The sequence below is a fragment of the Salvelinus fontinalis genome, unplaced genomic scaffold, assembly GCF_029448725.1.
Source record: "Salvelinus fontinalis isolate EN_2023a unplaced genomic scaffold, ASM2944872v1 scaffold_0131, whole genome shotgun sequence".
In the NCBI taxonomy this organism is placed as follows: Eukaryota; Metazoa; Chordata; class Actinopteri; order Salmoniformes; family Salmonidae; genus Salvelinus; species Salvelinus fontinalis.
The window spans coordinates 92,501-108,798 of NW_026600340.1; the positions used below are offsets into that span (position 1 = coordinate 92,501).

At 47.6% G+C, this 16,298-nt stretch overlaps 1 protein-coding gene across 1 annotated transcript in view; it reads left to right on the forward strand.

Annotated features, from left to right (window-relative positions):
* LOC129843404 (ryanodine receptor 2-like) overlaps positions 1-16,298 on the forward strand; it is a gene marked incomplete at its 5' end in the record, with an annotated part of 131,407 nt that overhangs the window by 88,825 nt on the left and 26,284 nt on the right. The window contains 12 exon segments of the mRNA XM_055912113.1: positions 1-554; positions 647-853; positions 1,238-1,540; positions 2,099-2,175; positions 2,349-2,559; positions 5,637-5,723; positions 5,967-6,209; positions 10,662-10,792; positions 11,267-11,309; positions 11,934-12,067; positions 12,606-12,666; positions 12,812-12,958. The exon segment at positions 1-554 is cut by the window's left edge and continues 112 nt beyond it. Coding sequence (XP_055768088.1) covers positions 1-554; positions 647-853; positions 1,238-1,540; positions 2,099-2,175; positions 2,349-2,559; positions 5,637-5,723; positions 5,967-6,209; positions 10,662-10,792; positions 11,267-11,309; positions 11,934-12,067; positions 12,606-12,666; positions 12,812-12,958 — 2,198 coding nt within the window.

Consider the following 16,298-nt stretch of genomic DNA (forward strand, 5'->3'; position numbering starts at 1 on the left):
AGCCTGACGAGAACGAGCTGTTGGACTACGAGGAGTTTGTGGAGCGTTTCCACGAGCCGGCCAAAGACATCGGCTTCAACGTAGCCGTGCTTCTGACCAACCTGTCTGAACACATGCCTCACGACACGCGCCTACAGACCTTCCTGGAGCTGGCTGAGAGTGTGCTCAACTACTTCCAGCCGTACCTGGGCCGTATCGAGATCATGGGCAGTGCCAAGCGTATCGAGAGGGTCTACTTCGAGATCAGCGAGTCCAGTCGGACACAGTGGGAGAAGCCCCAGGTCAAAGAGTCCAAACGCCAGTTCATCTTCGACGTGGTCAACGAGGGCGGGGAGAAGGAGAAGATGGAGCTGTTCGTTAACTTCTGCGAGGACACCATCTTTGAGATGCAGCTGGCCGCCCAGATGTCCGACATCGGGGAACGGTCGGCCGTGAAGGAGGAGAGCGAGAAAGAGAAACCGGAAGAGGAGAGTCCTGAGATGGGTTTCTTCTCCGTGACCACGGTCCGGACCGCCCTGATGGCGCTACGCTACAACGTCATGTTCCTGATGAATGTAAATATATTTCATTTGACAATATCAAAAAAGTATATCTACAGCCAGTACATCCATGTTTAAAGACTACCAAGGACTTCTTTCCTCTACAGGTTCTGTCCATGAAGAGCCTGAAGAAGCAGATGAAGAGAATGAAGAAGATGACAGTGAAGGACATGGTGATGACGCTGGTCTCCTTCTATTGGTCCGTCGTCATGGGCCTGTTCCACTTCACCTTCAGCGTCTCCAGAGGGTTCTGCAGAATCATGTACAACACCTTCCTAGGAGGCAGTCTGGTGGAGGGAGCCAAGACTATGAAGGTGACTACTGCTTTTAGTGACTGTCTCAGTGACTGTCTCAGTGACTGTCTCAGTGACTGTCTCAGTGACTGTCTCAGTAAGGCTATTCTACTGCCAATGTTTGTTTATGGAGATCGCATGGCTGTTTAGTTGATTTTATACACTTGTCAGCAACGGGTGTGGCTGAAATAGCCGAATCCACTAATTTGAAGGGGTGTCCACATACTTTTGTCTATATAGTGTATGTGATGTAGGGCGCAATTTTCAGGGACCACTTGTGGCTCGTGGGCGGCACTGCTTTCAGAACTACTGGCTGAAAGTAAACAAATGTAACAGAGAATCTCTTTAATAAAGTTACTGCTATCTGCTCTTCTCTGATCTCCTCTTCTCTCCTCTCCTCTTAAGGTGTCTGACCTGTTGGCCAACATGCCTGACCCGACCCAGGATGAGGTTCGAGAGGAGGGGGAGAAGGCGCTCTCAGCTAGACCCTCGGCTGAGGAGGAGCTGGCGGATCTAGCCCTGCCCGTGGACGGGACGGAAGTCCTCTCAGACATCTTTGGATTAGATCTGAGGAGAGGAGAAGGAGGACAGTATAAGATAACTGCTCACAACCCCAACGCCAGTCTGACTGATCTGCTTAACTCTCCAGTCCCCTCCTCTCCTGTCCGCGCTACCTCACCGTCCCCGGAACTGAGAAGAAGGCACCAGGTAATGTCATTTTACCATTTTATTTTAATCTTTCCCTCTGTTTCTCTCTCTCTCTCTCTCTCTCTCTCTCTCACTCTCTCTCTCTCTCTCTCTCTCTCTGTCTCTCTGTCTCTCTCTCTCTCTCTCTCTCTCTCTCTCTCTCTCTCTCTCTCTCTCTCTCTCTGTCTCTCTCTCTCTCTCTCTCTCTTTCTCTGTTCTCTCTCTCTCTCTCTCTCTCTCTCTCTCTCTCTCTCTCTCTCTGCTCTCTCTCTCTCTCTCTCTCTCTCTGTCTCTCTCTCTCTCTCTCTCTGTCTCTCTCTCTCTCTGTCTCTCTCTCTCTCTCTCTCTCTCTCTCTCTCTCTCTCTCTCCCTCTCCCTCTCCCTCTCCCTCCTCCCTGGACCATTGCTTTCGCAGCAGGAAGAGACATTAGTGTCTCTATAGTGTCGGCCTGCCTGGACTCCCATCACTCTAACACATTATCTACACATTACCACGATCGAGTGTTACTGCTCTGTGTTGATAAGGCTGCTCTGCCCCTTGATGTTGTTCTGTGATGTGGTGCGTTTCTGCCGTTTTAGGCTAAGAGCCCTTCAGAGGAAGGGAGGACAGGGACTGAGGAAACCAAGGAGGCCAAGTCAGAGCCGGAGAAAGCAGAGTATGTAACACTTCCCCTTTCCTCTGTTACTTCTGGTTCATCTGAAATACAATGAACCTAAGTTTATCGTAGAAGAGCAATATTATTACAATGTAAAGTAATGTATCAACAAACAGCTGTAAACACTGTGCTCCTTCTGCTGTGTCTGTTAACTGACTGTTGATGCCGTCCAGGGGACTGGATGGAGAGAAGCAGGAGGAGGAGGAGGAGAGGAGGAAGGAGGAGGAGAGGAGGAAGGAGGAGAGGAGACAGGAGGAAAAGAAGAGGAAGGAGGAGAAGCCGAAAGCTAAAGTGAGACAGCAGCACACCTCCAAGTCTGATGAGCATGACATGCAGGAGTCTGCCTTCTGGAAGAAAATCATCGCCTATCAGAGGAAGCTGCTGGTACGACACACACACACACACACACACACACGCACACGCACGTACACGCACACACACACACACACACACACACACACACACACACACACACACACACACACACACACACACACACACACACACACACACACACACACACACACACACACACACACACACACACACAGAGAGAGAGACACACGTAGCTGCTGTGAAGAGACTTTCTGGCAATTAGCTAACACCACAATATGAACAAGACTGAGCTAATGTATATTAAATCAATCCCCACCCCTTCTATCAGCCACCCCACCCCTTCTATCAGCCACTCCACGCTCTCTATCAGCCACTCCACCCCTTCTATCAGCCACTCCACGCTCTCTATCAGCCACTCCACCCCTTCTATCAGCCACCCCAACCCCCTCTATCAGCCACCCCAACCCCCTCTATCAGCCACTCCACCCCTTCTATCAGCCACTCCACCCCTTCTATCAGCCACCCCACCCCCCTCTATCAGCCACCCCAACCCCCTCTATCAGCCACTCCACCCCTTCTATCAGCCACCCCAACCCCCTCTATCAGTCACTCCACGCTCTCTATCAGCCACTCCACCCCTTCTATCAGCCACTCCACCCCTTCTATCAGCCACCCCAACCCCCTCTATCATCCACTCCACCCCCTCTATCAGCCACTCCACCCCTTCTATCAGCCACCCCACCCCCTCTATCAGCCACACCACCCCTTCTATCAGCCACCCCACCCCCTCTATCAGCCACACCACCCTCTCTATCAGCCACCCCACTCCCTCTATCAGCCACACCACCCTCTCTATCAGCCACCCCACTCCCTCTATCAGCCACACCACCCTCTCTATCAGCCACCCCACCCCCTCTATCAGCCACACCACCCTCTCTATCAGCCACCCCACTCCCTCTATCAGCCATCTCACCCCCTCTATCAGCCACCTCACCCCCTCTATCAGCCACCCCACCCTCTCTATCAGCCACCCCACCCCCTCTATCAGCCACCTCACCCCCTCTATCAGCCACCTCACCCCCTCTATCAGCCACCCCACCCCCTCTATCAGCCACCCCACCCCCTCTATCAGCCTCACAACCCTCTCTATCAGCCACCCCACCCCCTCTATCAGCCACACTCTCCTTCACAAACATCTCATCAGTGTTGTGACTGACTGTATATTAAATCCACCCCCTCTATCAGCCACCCCAACCCCCTCTATCAGCCATCTCACCCCCTATGTCAGCCACCCCACCCCTCTATCAGCCACCCCACCTCCCTCTATCAGCCACCCCACCCCCTCTATCAGCCACTCCACCCCCTCTATCAGCCACTCCACCCCCTCTATCAGCCACCCCACCCCCTCTATCAGCCACTCCACCCCCTCTATCAGCCACCCCAACACCCTCTATCAGCCACCCCACCCCCTCTATCAGCCACCCCACCCCCTCTATCAGCCACCCCACCCCCTCTATCAGCCACCCCACCATCAGCCACCCCACGCTCTCTATCAGCCACCCCACCCCCTCTATCAGCCGCCCCACCCCCTCTATCAGCCACTCCACCCCCTCTATCAGCCACCCCACGCTCTCTATCAGCCACCCCACCCCTCTCTATCAGCCACCCCACCCCCTCTATCAGCCACTCCACCCCCTCTATCAGCCACCCCACCCCTTCTATCAGCCACCCCACCCCCTCTATCAGCCACCCCACCCCCTCTATCAGCCACCCCACCCCCTCTATCAGCCACCCCACCCCCTCTATCAGCCACCTCACCCCCTCTATCAGCCTCCCAACCCCCTCTATCAGCCACCCCACCCCCTCTATCAGCCACCCCAACCCCCTCTATCAGCCACGCCACCCCCTCTATCAGCTACCCCACCCCCTCTATCAGCCACCCCACCCCCTCTATCAGCCACCCCACCGCCTCTATCAGCCACCCCGCCCCCTCTATCAGCCACACCACCCCCTCTATCAGCCACCCCACCCCCTCTATCAGCCACTCCACCCCCTCTATCAGCCACCTCACCCCCTCTATCAGCCACCCCAACCCCCTCTATCAGCCGCCCCACCCTCTCTATCAGCCGCCCCAACCCCCTCTATCAGCCACTCCACCCCCTCTATCAGCCACTCCACCCCCTCTATCAGCCACCCCACCCCCTCTATCAGCCACCCCAACCCCCTCTATCAGCCACTCCACCCCCTCTATCAGCCACTCCACCCCCTCTATCAGCCACCTCACACCCTCTATCAGCCACGCCACCCCCTTCAATCAGCCACCCCACCCCCTCTATCAGCCGCCCCACCCCCTCTATCAGCCGCCCCACCCCCTCTATCAGCCGCCCCACCCCCTCTATCAGCCACTCCACCCCCTCTATCAGCCACCTCACCCCCTCTATCAGCCACGCCACCCCCTCTATCAGCCACCCCACCCCCTCTATCAGCCGCCCCACCCCTTCGATCAGTCGCCCCACCCCCTCTATCAGCCGCCCCACCCCCTCTATCAGCCGCCCCACCCCCTCTATCAGCCGCCCCACCCCCTCTATCAGCCGCCCCACCCCCTCTATCAGCCACTCCACCCCCTCTATCAGCCACCCCACCCCCTCTATCAGCCACCCCACCCCCTCTATCAGCCACCCCACCGCCTCTATCAGCCACCCCACCCCCTCTATCAGCCACACCACCCCCTCTATCAGCCACCCCACACCCCTCTATCAGCCATCTCACCCCCTCTATCAGCCACCCCACCCCCTCTATCAACCGCCCCACCCCCTCTATCAGCCGCCCCACCCCCCTCTATCAGACACCCCACCCCCTCTATCAGCCGCCCCACCCCCCTCTATCAGCCGCCCCACCCCCTCTATCAGCCACCCCACCCCCTCTATCGGCCACACCACCCCTACCATCCACCTCACCCCCTCTATCAGCCACCCCACCCTCTCTATCAGCCACCCCACCCCCTCTATCAGCCACACCACCCCCTCTACCATCCACCTCACCCCCTCTATCAGCCACACCCCCTCTATCAGCCACCCCACCCCCTCTATCCTCATCAATGTGTTTGTGATTGACTTTTTTTCTAGAACTATTTTGCTCGGAACTTCTACAACATGAGAATGCTGGCATTGTTTGTGGCCTTCGCCATCAACTTCATCCTCCTCTTCTACAAGGTAATCACAACCTGTAGGAAGTAGCTTTACGTTTTACCCCTCCGTGGATTCCTCTGGTGATGCTGCTGTTGGAGGGTTACTGGGTGGGGAGGACATTGGAGGGATAGAACTCTCCAACAATATATATTTTACTGATACACTTTCTATGGATTATATTCCTGAGGATCCAGCTACTCGCTGTTTAAAGAATAGTCGTTTTAGAGTGAGCCCGTGGTTCATTGTTCCCCCCTCACCCTCCTCCAGGTGTCCTCCTCCTCAGCGGTGATGCCTGAAAGCAGAAGGCCCCGGGCAGGCAGCAGTGTGCGGTGGGACCCCGTGACGGAGGGTAGTGACACCCAGGAGCCTCAAAACCCCCAGCAGGAACCTGTGTTTGTCCACTTTGTGCTGGAGGAGAGCACCGGATACATGGAGCCCACCCTGCGTATCCTGGCCATCCTACACACTGTCATCTCCTTCTGCTGCATCATAGGTTACTACTGCCTTAAGGTAGGATACTGCTGTTACTACTGCCTTAGGGTAGGATACTGCTGTTACTACTGCCTTAAGGTAGGATACTGCTGTTACTACTGCCTTAAGGTAGGATACTGCTGTTACTACTGCCTTAAGGTAGGATACTGCTGTTACTACTGCCTTAGTTTAGGATACTGCTGTTACTACTGCATCAAGGTAGGATACTGCTGTTACTACTGCCTCACGGTAGGATACTGCTGTTACTACTGCCTCAAGGTAGGATACTGCTGTTACTACTGCCTTAAGGTAGGATACTGCTGTTACTACTGCCTTAAGGTAGGATACTGCTGTTACTACTGCCTTAAGGTAGGATACTGCTGTTACTACTGCCTTAGGGTAGGATACTGCTGTTACTACTGCCTTAAGGTAGGATACTGCTGTTACTACTGCCTCACGGTAGGATACTGCTGTTACTACTGCCTTAAGGTAGGATACTGCTGTTACTACTGCCTTAAGGTAGGATACTGCTGTTACTACTGCCTTAAGGTAGGATACTGCTGTTACTACTGCCTTAAGGTAGGATACTGCTGTTACTACTGCCTTAAGGTAGGATACTGCTGTTACTACTGCCTTTAAGGTAGGATACTGCTGTTACTACTGCCTTAAGGTAGGATACTGCTGTTACTACTGCCTTAAGGTAGGATACTGCTGTTACTACTGCCTCACGGTAGGATACTGCTGTTACTACTGCCTTAGGGTAGGATACTGCTGTTACTACTGCCTCAAGGTAGGATACTGCTGTTACTACTGCCTTAAGGTAGGATACTGCTGTTACTACTGCCTTAAGGTAGGATACTGCTGTTACTACTGCCTTAAGGTAGGATACTGCTGTTACTACTGCCTCAAGGTAGGATACTGCTGTTACTACTGCCTTAAGGTAGGATACTGCTGTTACTACTGCCTTAAGGTAGGATACTGCTGTTACTACTGCCTTAAGGTAGGATACTGCTGTTACTACTGCCTTTAAGGTAGGATACTGCTGTTACTACTGCCTTAAGGTAGGATACTGCTGTTACTACTGCCTTAAGGTAGGATACTGCTGTTACTACTGCCTTAAGGTAGGATACTGCTGTTACTACTGCCTTAAGGTAGGATACTGCTGTTACTACTGCCTTAAGGTAGGATACTGCTGTTACTACTGCCTTAAGGTAGGATACTGCTGTTACTACTGCATCAAGGTAGGATACTGCTGTTACTACTGCCTTAAGGTAGGATACTGCTGTTACTACTGCCTTAAGGTAGGATACTGCTGTTACTACTGCCTTAAGGTAGGATACTGCTGTTACTACTGCCTTAAGGTAGGATACTGCTGTTACTACTGCCTTTAAGGTAGGATACTGCTGTTACTACTGCCTCACGGTAGGATACTGCTGTTACTACTGCCTTAAGGTAGGATGCTGATGTTACTACGGCCTTAAGGTAGGATACTGCTGTTACTACTGCCTTAAGGTAGGATACTGCTGTTACTACTGCCTTTAAGGTAGGATACTGCTGTTACTACTGCCTCACGGTGGGATACTGCTGTTACTACTGCCTCACGGTAGGATACTGATGTTACTACTGCCTTTAAGGTGGGATACTGCTGTTACTACTGCCTCACGGTAGGATACTGCTGTTACTACTGCCTCACGGTAGGATACTGCTGTTACTACTGCCTTTAAGGTAGGATACTGCTGTTACTACTGCCTCAACGTAGGATACTGCTGTTACTACCGCCTTTAAGGTAGGATACTGCTGTTACTACTGCCTCAAGGTAGGATCCTGCTGTTACTACTGCCTTAAGGTAGGATACTGCTGTTACTACTGCCTTAAGGTAGGATACTGCTGTTACTACTGCCTTTAAGGTAGGATACTGCTGTTACTACTGCCTTAAGGTAGGATACTGCTGTTACTACCGCCTTTAAGGTAGGATACTACTGTCTCTTGGTAGGTTACTACTGTCTCTCGGTAGGTTACTACTGTCTCTCGGTAGGTTACTACTGTCTCTCGGTAGGTTACTACTGTCTCTCGGTAGGTTACTACTGTCTCTCGGTAGGTTACTACTGTCTCACGGTAGGCTACTACTGTCTCTCGGTAGGTTACTACTGTCTCTCGGTAGGTTACTACTGTCTCTCGGTAGGTTACTAATGTCTCTCGGTAGGTTACTACTGTCTCTCGGTAGGTTACTACTGTCTCACGGTAGGTTACTACTGTCTCTCGGTAGGTTACTACTGTCTCTCGGTAGGTTACTACTGTCTCTCGGTAGGTTACTACTGTCTCACGGTAGGTTACTACTGTCTCTCGGTAGGTTACTACTGTCTCTCGGTAGGTTACTACTGTCTCTTGGTAGGTTACTACTGTCTCTTGGTAGGTCACTACTGTCTCTCGGTAGGTTACTACTGTCTCTCGGTAGGTTACTACTGTCTCACGGTAGGTTACTACTGTCTCACGGTAGGTTACTACTGTCTCACGGTAGGTTACTACTGTCTCTCGGTAGGTTACTACTGTCTCTTGGTAGGTTACTACTGTCTCTTGGTAGGTCACTACTGTCTCTTGGTAGGTCACTACTGTCTCTCGGGTACGGTTACTACTGTCTCTCGGTAGGTTACTACTGTCTCTCGGTAGGTTACTACTGTCTCTCGGTAGGTTACTACTGTCTCTCGGTAGGTTACTACTGTCTCTCGGTAGGTTACTACTGTCTCTCGGTAGGTTACTACAGCCTCAAGGTTGGTTACTACTGTCTCTCGGTAGGTTACTACTGTCTCTCGGTAGGTTACTACTGTCTCTCGGTAGGTTACTACAGCCTCAAGGTTGGTTACTACTGTCTCTCGGTAGGTTACTACTGTCTCTCGGTAGGTTACTACTGCCTCAGGTCGGATACTGCTGTTACTACTGCCTCAGGTAGGATACTGCTGTTACTACTGTCTCTCTGGTACTGCTGTTACTACTGTCTCTCGGGTAGGTTACTACTGTCTCTCGGTAGGTTACTACTGTCTTAAGGTAGGATACTGCTGTTACTACTGCCTTAAGGTAGGATACTGCTGTCTCTCGTGTAGGTTACTACTGTCTCTCGGTAGGTTACTACTGTCTCTCGGGTAGGTTACTACTGTCTCACGGTAGGTTACTACAGTCTCACGGTAGATTACTACTGTCTCTCGGTAGGTTACTACTGTCTCTCGGTAGGTTACTACTGTCTCTCGGTAGGTTACTACTGTCTCTCGGTAGGTTACTACTGTCTCACGGTAGGTTACTACTGTCTCTCGGTAGGTTACTACTGTCTCTCGGTAGGTTACTACTGTCTCTCGGTAGGTTACTACTGTCTCTCGGTAGGTTACTACTGTCTCTCGGTAGGTTACTACTGTCTCTCGGTAGGTTACTACTGTCTCTCGGTAGGTTACTACTGTCTCTCGGTAGGTTACTACTGTCTCTCGGTAGGTTACTACTGTCTCTCGGTAGGTTACTACTGTCTCTCGGTAGGTTACTACAGCCTCAAGGTTGGTTACTACTGTCTCTCGGTAGGTTACTACTGTCTCTCGGTAGGTTACTACTGTCTCTCGGTAGGTTACTACAGCCTCAAGGTAGGTTACTACTGTCTCTCGGTAGGTTACTACAGTCTCTCGGTAGGTTACTACTGTCTCTCGGTAGGTTACTACTGTCTTTCGGTAGGTTACTACAGCCTCAAGGTTGGTTACTACTGTCTCTCGGTAGGTTACTACTGTCTCTCGGTAGGTTACTACTGTCTCACGGTAGGTTGCTACTGTCTCTCGGTAGGTTGCTACTGTCTCTCGGTAGGTTACTACTGTCTCTCGGTAGGTTACTACTGTCTCTCGGTAGGTTACTACTGTCTCTCGGTAGGTTACTACTGTCTCTCGGTAGGTTGCTACAGCCTCAAGGTTGGTTACTACTGTCTCTAGGTAGGTTACTACTGTCTCTCGATAGGTTACTACTGTCTCTCGGTAGGATACTACTGTCTCTCGGTAGGTTACTCCTGTCTCTCGGTAGATTACTACTGTCTCTCGGTAGGTTACTACTGTCTCTCGGTAGGTTACTACAGTCTCACGGTAGGTTACTACTGTCTCACGGTAGGTTACTACTGTCTCTCGGTAGGTTACTACTGTCTCTCGGTAGGTTACTACTGTCTCTCGGTAGGTTACTACTGTCTCTCGGTAGGTTACTACTGTCTCTCGGTAGGTTACTACTGTCTCTCGGTAGGTTACTACTGTCTCTCGGTAGGTTACTACTGTCTCTCGGTAGGTTACTACTGTCTCTCGGTAGGTTACTACTGTCTCTCGGTAGGTTACTACTGTCTCTCGGGTAGGTTACTACTGTCTCTCGGTAGGTTACTACTGTCTCTCGGTAGGTTACTACTGTCTCTCGGTAGGTTACTACAGCCTCAAGGTAGAGTTGTCCACCTCTCTGATCCACCCTCCCTGCCTGTTTACCCACCAGGTCCCGTTAGTGATCTTCAAGCGTGAGAAGGAGGTGGCGAGGAAGCTGGAGTTTGACGGTCTCTACATCACAGAGCAGCCGTCGGAGGACGACATTAAAGGCCAGTGGGACCGACTAGTGATTAACACTGGGTAAGTCCACTGTTACCGCTCAGTTACTGCTTAGTTCATTATCACAGCCTCCCTAATGGCACCAGATACCCTACCTAGTGCACTACTGTAGACCAGCTCTGCTCAAAAGTAGTGCACTGTGGAGGGTGTAGGGTGCCATTTGGGACTCAGTCAGCTATTACAGTAGAGCTATTACAGCATGGTCCGGGTCCACAGAGGCCACAGGCTGGGCTAATTGTCCTCTAAATGTTTAAATGTCAAACCTAACGATCACGCTCGTCTCGCGTGTGGTGGTGCTTTGACTCTGCAGCCCACTACGGATCACATATTAATGATATAGAGGTCTCTGTAAATGAATGAATATGGCAAACAGTTTTCGTTAATCCATTCCATCGCTGGATAATGTACTCTGTATAGACTGAGCGTGTGGATAATAGTTTTTTGTTTTGGAGGATGTTGATTAGTAATGTAATGTACTTTGGTTTTGATTTTCAGATCGTTTCCCAACAACTACTGGGATAAGTTTGTGAAGAGGAAGGTAGGTCTGAATTCATATTCACTGAAGTCTCTCAGTGATATACATTTAGCTCTACATCAGTGACCTGTTTAGAACCAGTTTACAACATATTTAGAACCACTTTAGAACCAGTTTAAAACCTGTTTACAACCAGTTTACAACATATTTAGAACCAGTTATGAACCAGTTTACAACATATTTCGAACCAGTTTAGAACCTGTTTAGAACCAGTTTAGAACCTGTTTACAACATATTTCGAACCAGTTTAGAACCTGTTTAGAACCAGTTTACAACATATTTAGAATCCGTTTAGAACCTGTTTAGAACCAGTTATGAACCAGTTTACAACATATTTCGAATCAGTTTAGAACCAGTTTAGAACCAGTTTAGAACTTGTTTACAACATATTTAGAACCAGTTTAGAACGTGTTTAGAACTTGTTTAGAACCAGTTTAGAACTTGTTTACAACATATTTAGAACCAGTTTAGAACCAGTTTAGAACGTGTTTAGAACTTGTTTACAACATATTTAGAACCAGTTTAGAACCTGTTTACAACATATTTAGAACCAGTTTAGAACCAGTTTAGAACCTGTTTAGAACCAGTTTAGAACAGTAGAGTGAAGCTGTCCGGTTCCCCCTGCAGGTGATGGATAAGTATGGAGAGTTCTACGGCCATGACCGCATCAGTGAGCTGCTGGGTATGGACAAGGCTGCTCTGGACTTCAGTGACGCCCACGAGAAGAAGAAACCCAAGAAAGACAGCTCGTTAGCCGCAGTGTGAGTCTGGGGGTGGGGAGACAGAGCTGGGTAGGGGGCTGGTGGTGATGGGGGAGAAATGACAGGGGAGGGGATGGAGGGTGAAGTGGTGGTGGGAGCATTTCGCTACACCCGCAATAACATCTGTAAATATGTGTTTGACCAATAACATTAGATTTGATTTGGATGTCCCTGACAGTGCCTGTTGGACCCTTCAACAGGAATTGAACTTAGATCATTAAAGCTCATAGATGGGGGATCTTACTCCACATTAGAGAGAACGAAACATCTAGTTCCACCTTCTAAATGTGCACCTTTCTCTCTTTCCCTGTTGTTCATATGGACGAAGCTTCCTCTGAAGCCAATATACTGAGAGGTGTTTTGAAAACTAATGTTTTAAGTGTTTCAGTTGGAAGATGGTTGTAATGACCAATCACTGTACAGCATGGTGGCAGCAGGACCAATCACTGTACAGGATGGTGGCAGCAGGAGGCCTGATCGATGACAAATACACCCCAACATGAATCCTGTTAATGTTGTGTTCTCTCTTCTGTTACAGATTAAACTCTGTTGATGTCAAGTACCAGATCTGGAAACTAGGAGTCGTCTTCACAGACAATGTAAATAAAGACTTATTTCATCATGCTAAGTAACTTCAACTGCTTATTTAATATACAGTAATACATTTTATATGCCATTTAGCAGACACTATTTCTAACTCTTCGTATTCTTCTCCTTCTTCTTCTTCTGTCTGACCCCCTGCAGTCGTTCCTGTACCTGGCTTGGTATATGACCATGTCCATCCTGGGTCACTATAACAACTTCTTCTTTGCTGCTCATCTCCTGGACATCGCCATGGGCTTCAAGACCCTCCGCACCATCCTGTCTTCTGTCACGCACAACGGAAAACAGGTACTGTGTCTGCTCTTGACTGTATCACTATGTCTGCACTTACTTAGTATTCTACAAACCACTGTCTAAAGATACAAACAGGTACTGTGTCTGCTCTTGACTGTATCACTATGTCTGCACTTACTTAGTATTCTACAAACCACTGTCTAAAGATACAATGTATTACTGTAGGTACCTACAGTGTCTAAAGATACAATATGTAACTGTTGATACATACAGTGTTTAAAGATACAATATGTTACTGTAGATACAATATATTACTGTAGGTACCTACAGTGTCTTAAAGATACAATGTATTACTGTAGATACATACAGTGTCTAAAGATACAATATGTTACTGTAGATACAATATATTACTGTAGGTACCTACAGTGTCTAAAGATACAATATATTACTGTAGATACATACAGTGTCTAAAGATACAATATGTTACTGTAGGTACCTACAGTGTCTAAAGATACAATATATTACTGTAGATACAATATATTACTGTAGGTACCTACAGTGTCTAAAGATACAATATATTACTGTAGATACATACAGTGTCTAAAGATACAATATGTTACTGTAGGTACCTACAGTGTCTAAAGATACAATATATTACTGTAGATACATACAGTGTCTGAAGATACAATATGTTACTGTAGATACAATATATTACTGTAGGTACCTACAGTGTCTAAAGATACAATATATTACTGTAGATACATACAGTGTTTAAAGATACAATATGTTACTGTAGGTACATTCACAATATATTACTGTAGGTACATAGTGTTTAAAGATACAATATATTACTGTAGGTACATAGTGTTTAAAGATACAATATATTACTATTATTGTTGTTTCGGCTCTGTTCTCCAACACTCTGTACAACCATATTGGGTGAAATGTTTAAAATGTACAGCACTTTTGGTACAAGGGACCCCATTTTAGGGAACCAATAGTATTTGGACAAATTCCCTTGGATGCATCTGCAGTGTGGTTGTTTCAGATGATGTGGTGCTCAATATTAATGAATGCTAATGTGTTGTGTCATTTAGGAGTCACTTTTATTCTCAATGAGATTAGAATATCTCTGTGAACACGTCTACATTAATGTGGACGCTACCATGGTTACGGATAGTCCTGAATGAATTGTGAATAATAATACTCACAAGACAGGCTAACCTCTCACCGTCACCATTATGAAGGTTAGCATTTTATATCATACCCCTAAAACATGCTAACCTCTCACCGTTACCATTAAGAAGATTAGCATTTTATATCATACCCCAAGTCGGGCTACCTCTCACCGTCACCATTAAGAAGGTTAGCATTTTATATCATACCCCAAGACAGGCTAACCTCTCACCGTCACCATTAAGGAGATTAGCATTTTATATCATACCCCAAGTCGGGCTAACCTCTCACCATTACCATTAAGGAGATTAGCATTTTATATCATACCCCAAGTCGGGCTAACCTCTCACCATTACCATTAAGGAGATTAGCAGTTAATATCATACCCCAAGACAGGCTAACCTCTCACCATTACCATTAAGGAGGTTAGCATTAAAACATGCTAACCTCTCACCGTTACCATTAAGAAGGTTAGCAGTTTATATCATACCCCAAGACAGGCTAACCTCTAACCATTACCATTAGGGAGGTTAGCATTAAAACATGCTAACCTCTCACCGTCACCATTTTATATCATACCCCAAGACAGGCTAACCTCTCACCGTCACCATTAAGGAGGTTAGCATTAAAACATGCTAACCTCTCACCATCACCATTAAGAAGGTTAGCATTTTATATCATACCCAAAGACAGGATAACCTCTCACCATTACCATTTTATATCATACCCCAAGACAGGCTAACCTCTCACCGTCACCATTAAGAAGGTTAGCAGTTTATATCATACCCCAAAACAGGCTAACCTCTCACCGTCACCATTAAGAAGGTTAGCAGTTTATATCATACCCCAAAACAGGCTAACCTCTCACCGTCACCATTAAGAAGGTTAGCATTTTATATCATACCCCAAGACAGGCTAACCTCTCACCGTTACCATTAAGAAGGTTAGCATTATGACATGCTAACCTCTCACCGTCACCATTAAGAAGGTTAGCATTAAAACAGGCTAACCTCTCACCGTTACCATTAAGAAGGTTAGCATTATAACATGCTAACCTCTCACCGTTACCATTAAGAAGGTTAGCATTATAACATGCTAACCTCTCACCGTCACCATTAAGAAGGTTAGCATTAAAACATGCTAACCTCTCACCGTTACCATTAAGAAGGTTAGCAGTTTATATCATACCCCAAGACAGGCTAACCTCTAACCATTACCATTAGGGAGGTTAGCATTAAAACATGCTAACCTCTCACCGTCACCATTTTATATCATACCCCAAGACAGGCTAACCTCTAACCATTACCATTAGGGAGGTTAGCATTAAAACATGCTAACCTCTCACCGTCACCATTTTATATCATACCCCAAGACAGGCTAACCTCTCACCGTCACCATTAAGGAGGTTAGCATTAAAACATGCTAACCTCTCACCATCACCATTAAGAAGGTTAGCATTTTATATCATACCCAAAGACAGGATAACCTCTCACCGTTACCATTTTATATCATACCCCAAGACAGGCTAACCTCTCACCGTCACCATTAAGAAGGTTAGCAGTTTATATCATACCCCAAAACAGGCTAACCTCTCACCGTCACCATTAAGAAGGTTAGCAGTTTATATCATACCCCAAAACAGGCTAACCTCTCACCGTCACCATTAAGAAGGTTAGCATTTTATATCATACCCCAAGACAGGCTAACCTCTCACCGTTACCATTAAGAAGGTTAGCATTATGACATGCTAACCTCTCACCGTCACCATTAAGAAGGTTAGCATTAAAACAGGCTAACCTCTCACCGTTACCATTAAGAAGGTTAGCATTATAACATGCTAACCTCTCACCGTTACCATTAAGAAGGTTAGCATTATAACATGCTAACCTCTCACCGTCACCATTAAGAAGGTTATCAGTTTTTTGGGGGGTATGATATTTATGCCTCTACAACTTTCTCACTCATCATTATTCAACATTTAATCCTAATTATCCAGGTGTTGACATTAGTTGGATGACTACAGATATAAATGCAAAGCGTTTCTGTATGGAGGAATGGTCTAATATCCCTCCGAATGTGTTCGACAACATAGGGATCAATGCCGTCATCCTCGTAAGGTATTGAAAACAGGGGTGACAATCATTTTTATCCCTACTGTTTTGAGAAGAAAAAGTATTACTTGTTAAACTAAATATTTTTCTTTGAGCAATTAGATTAT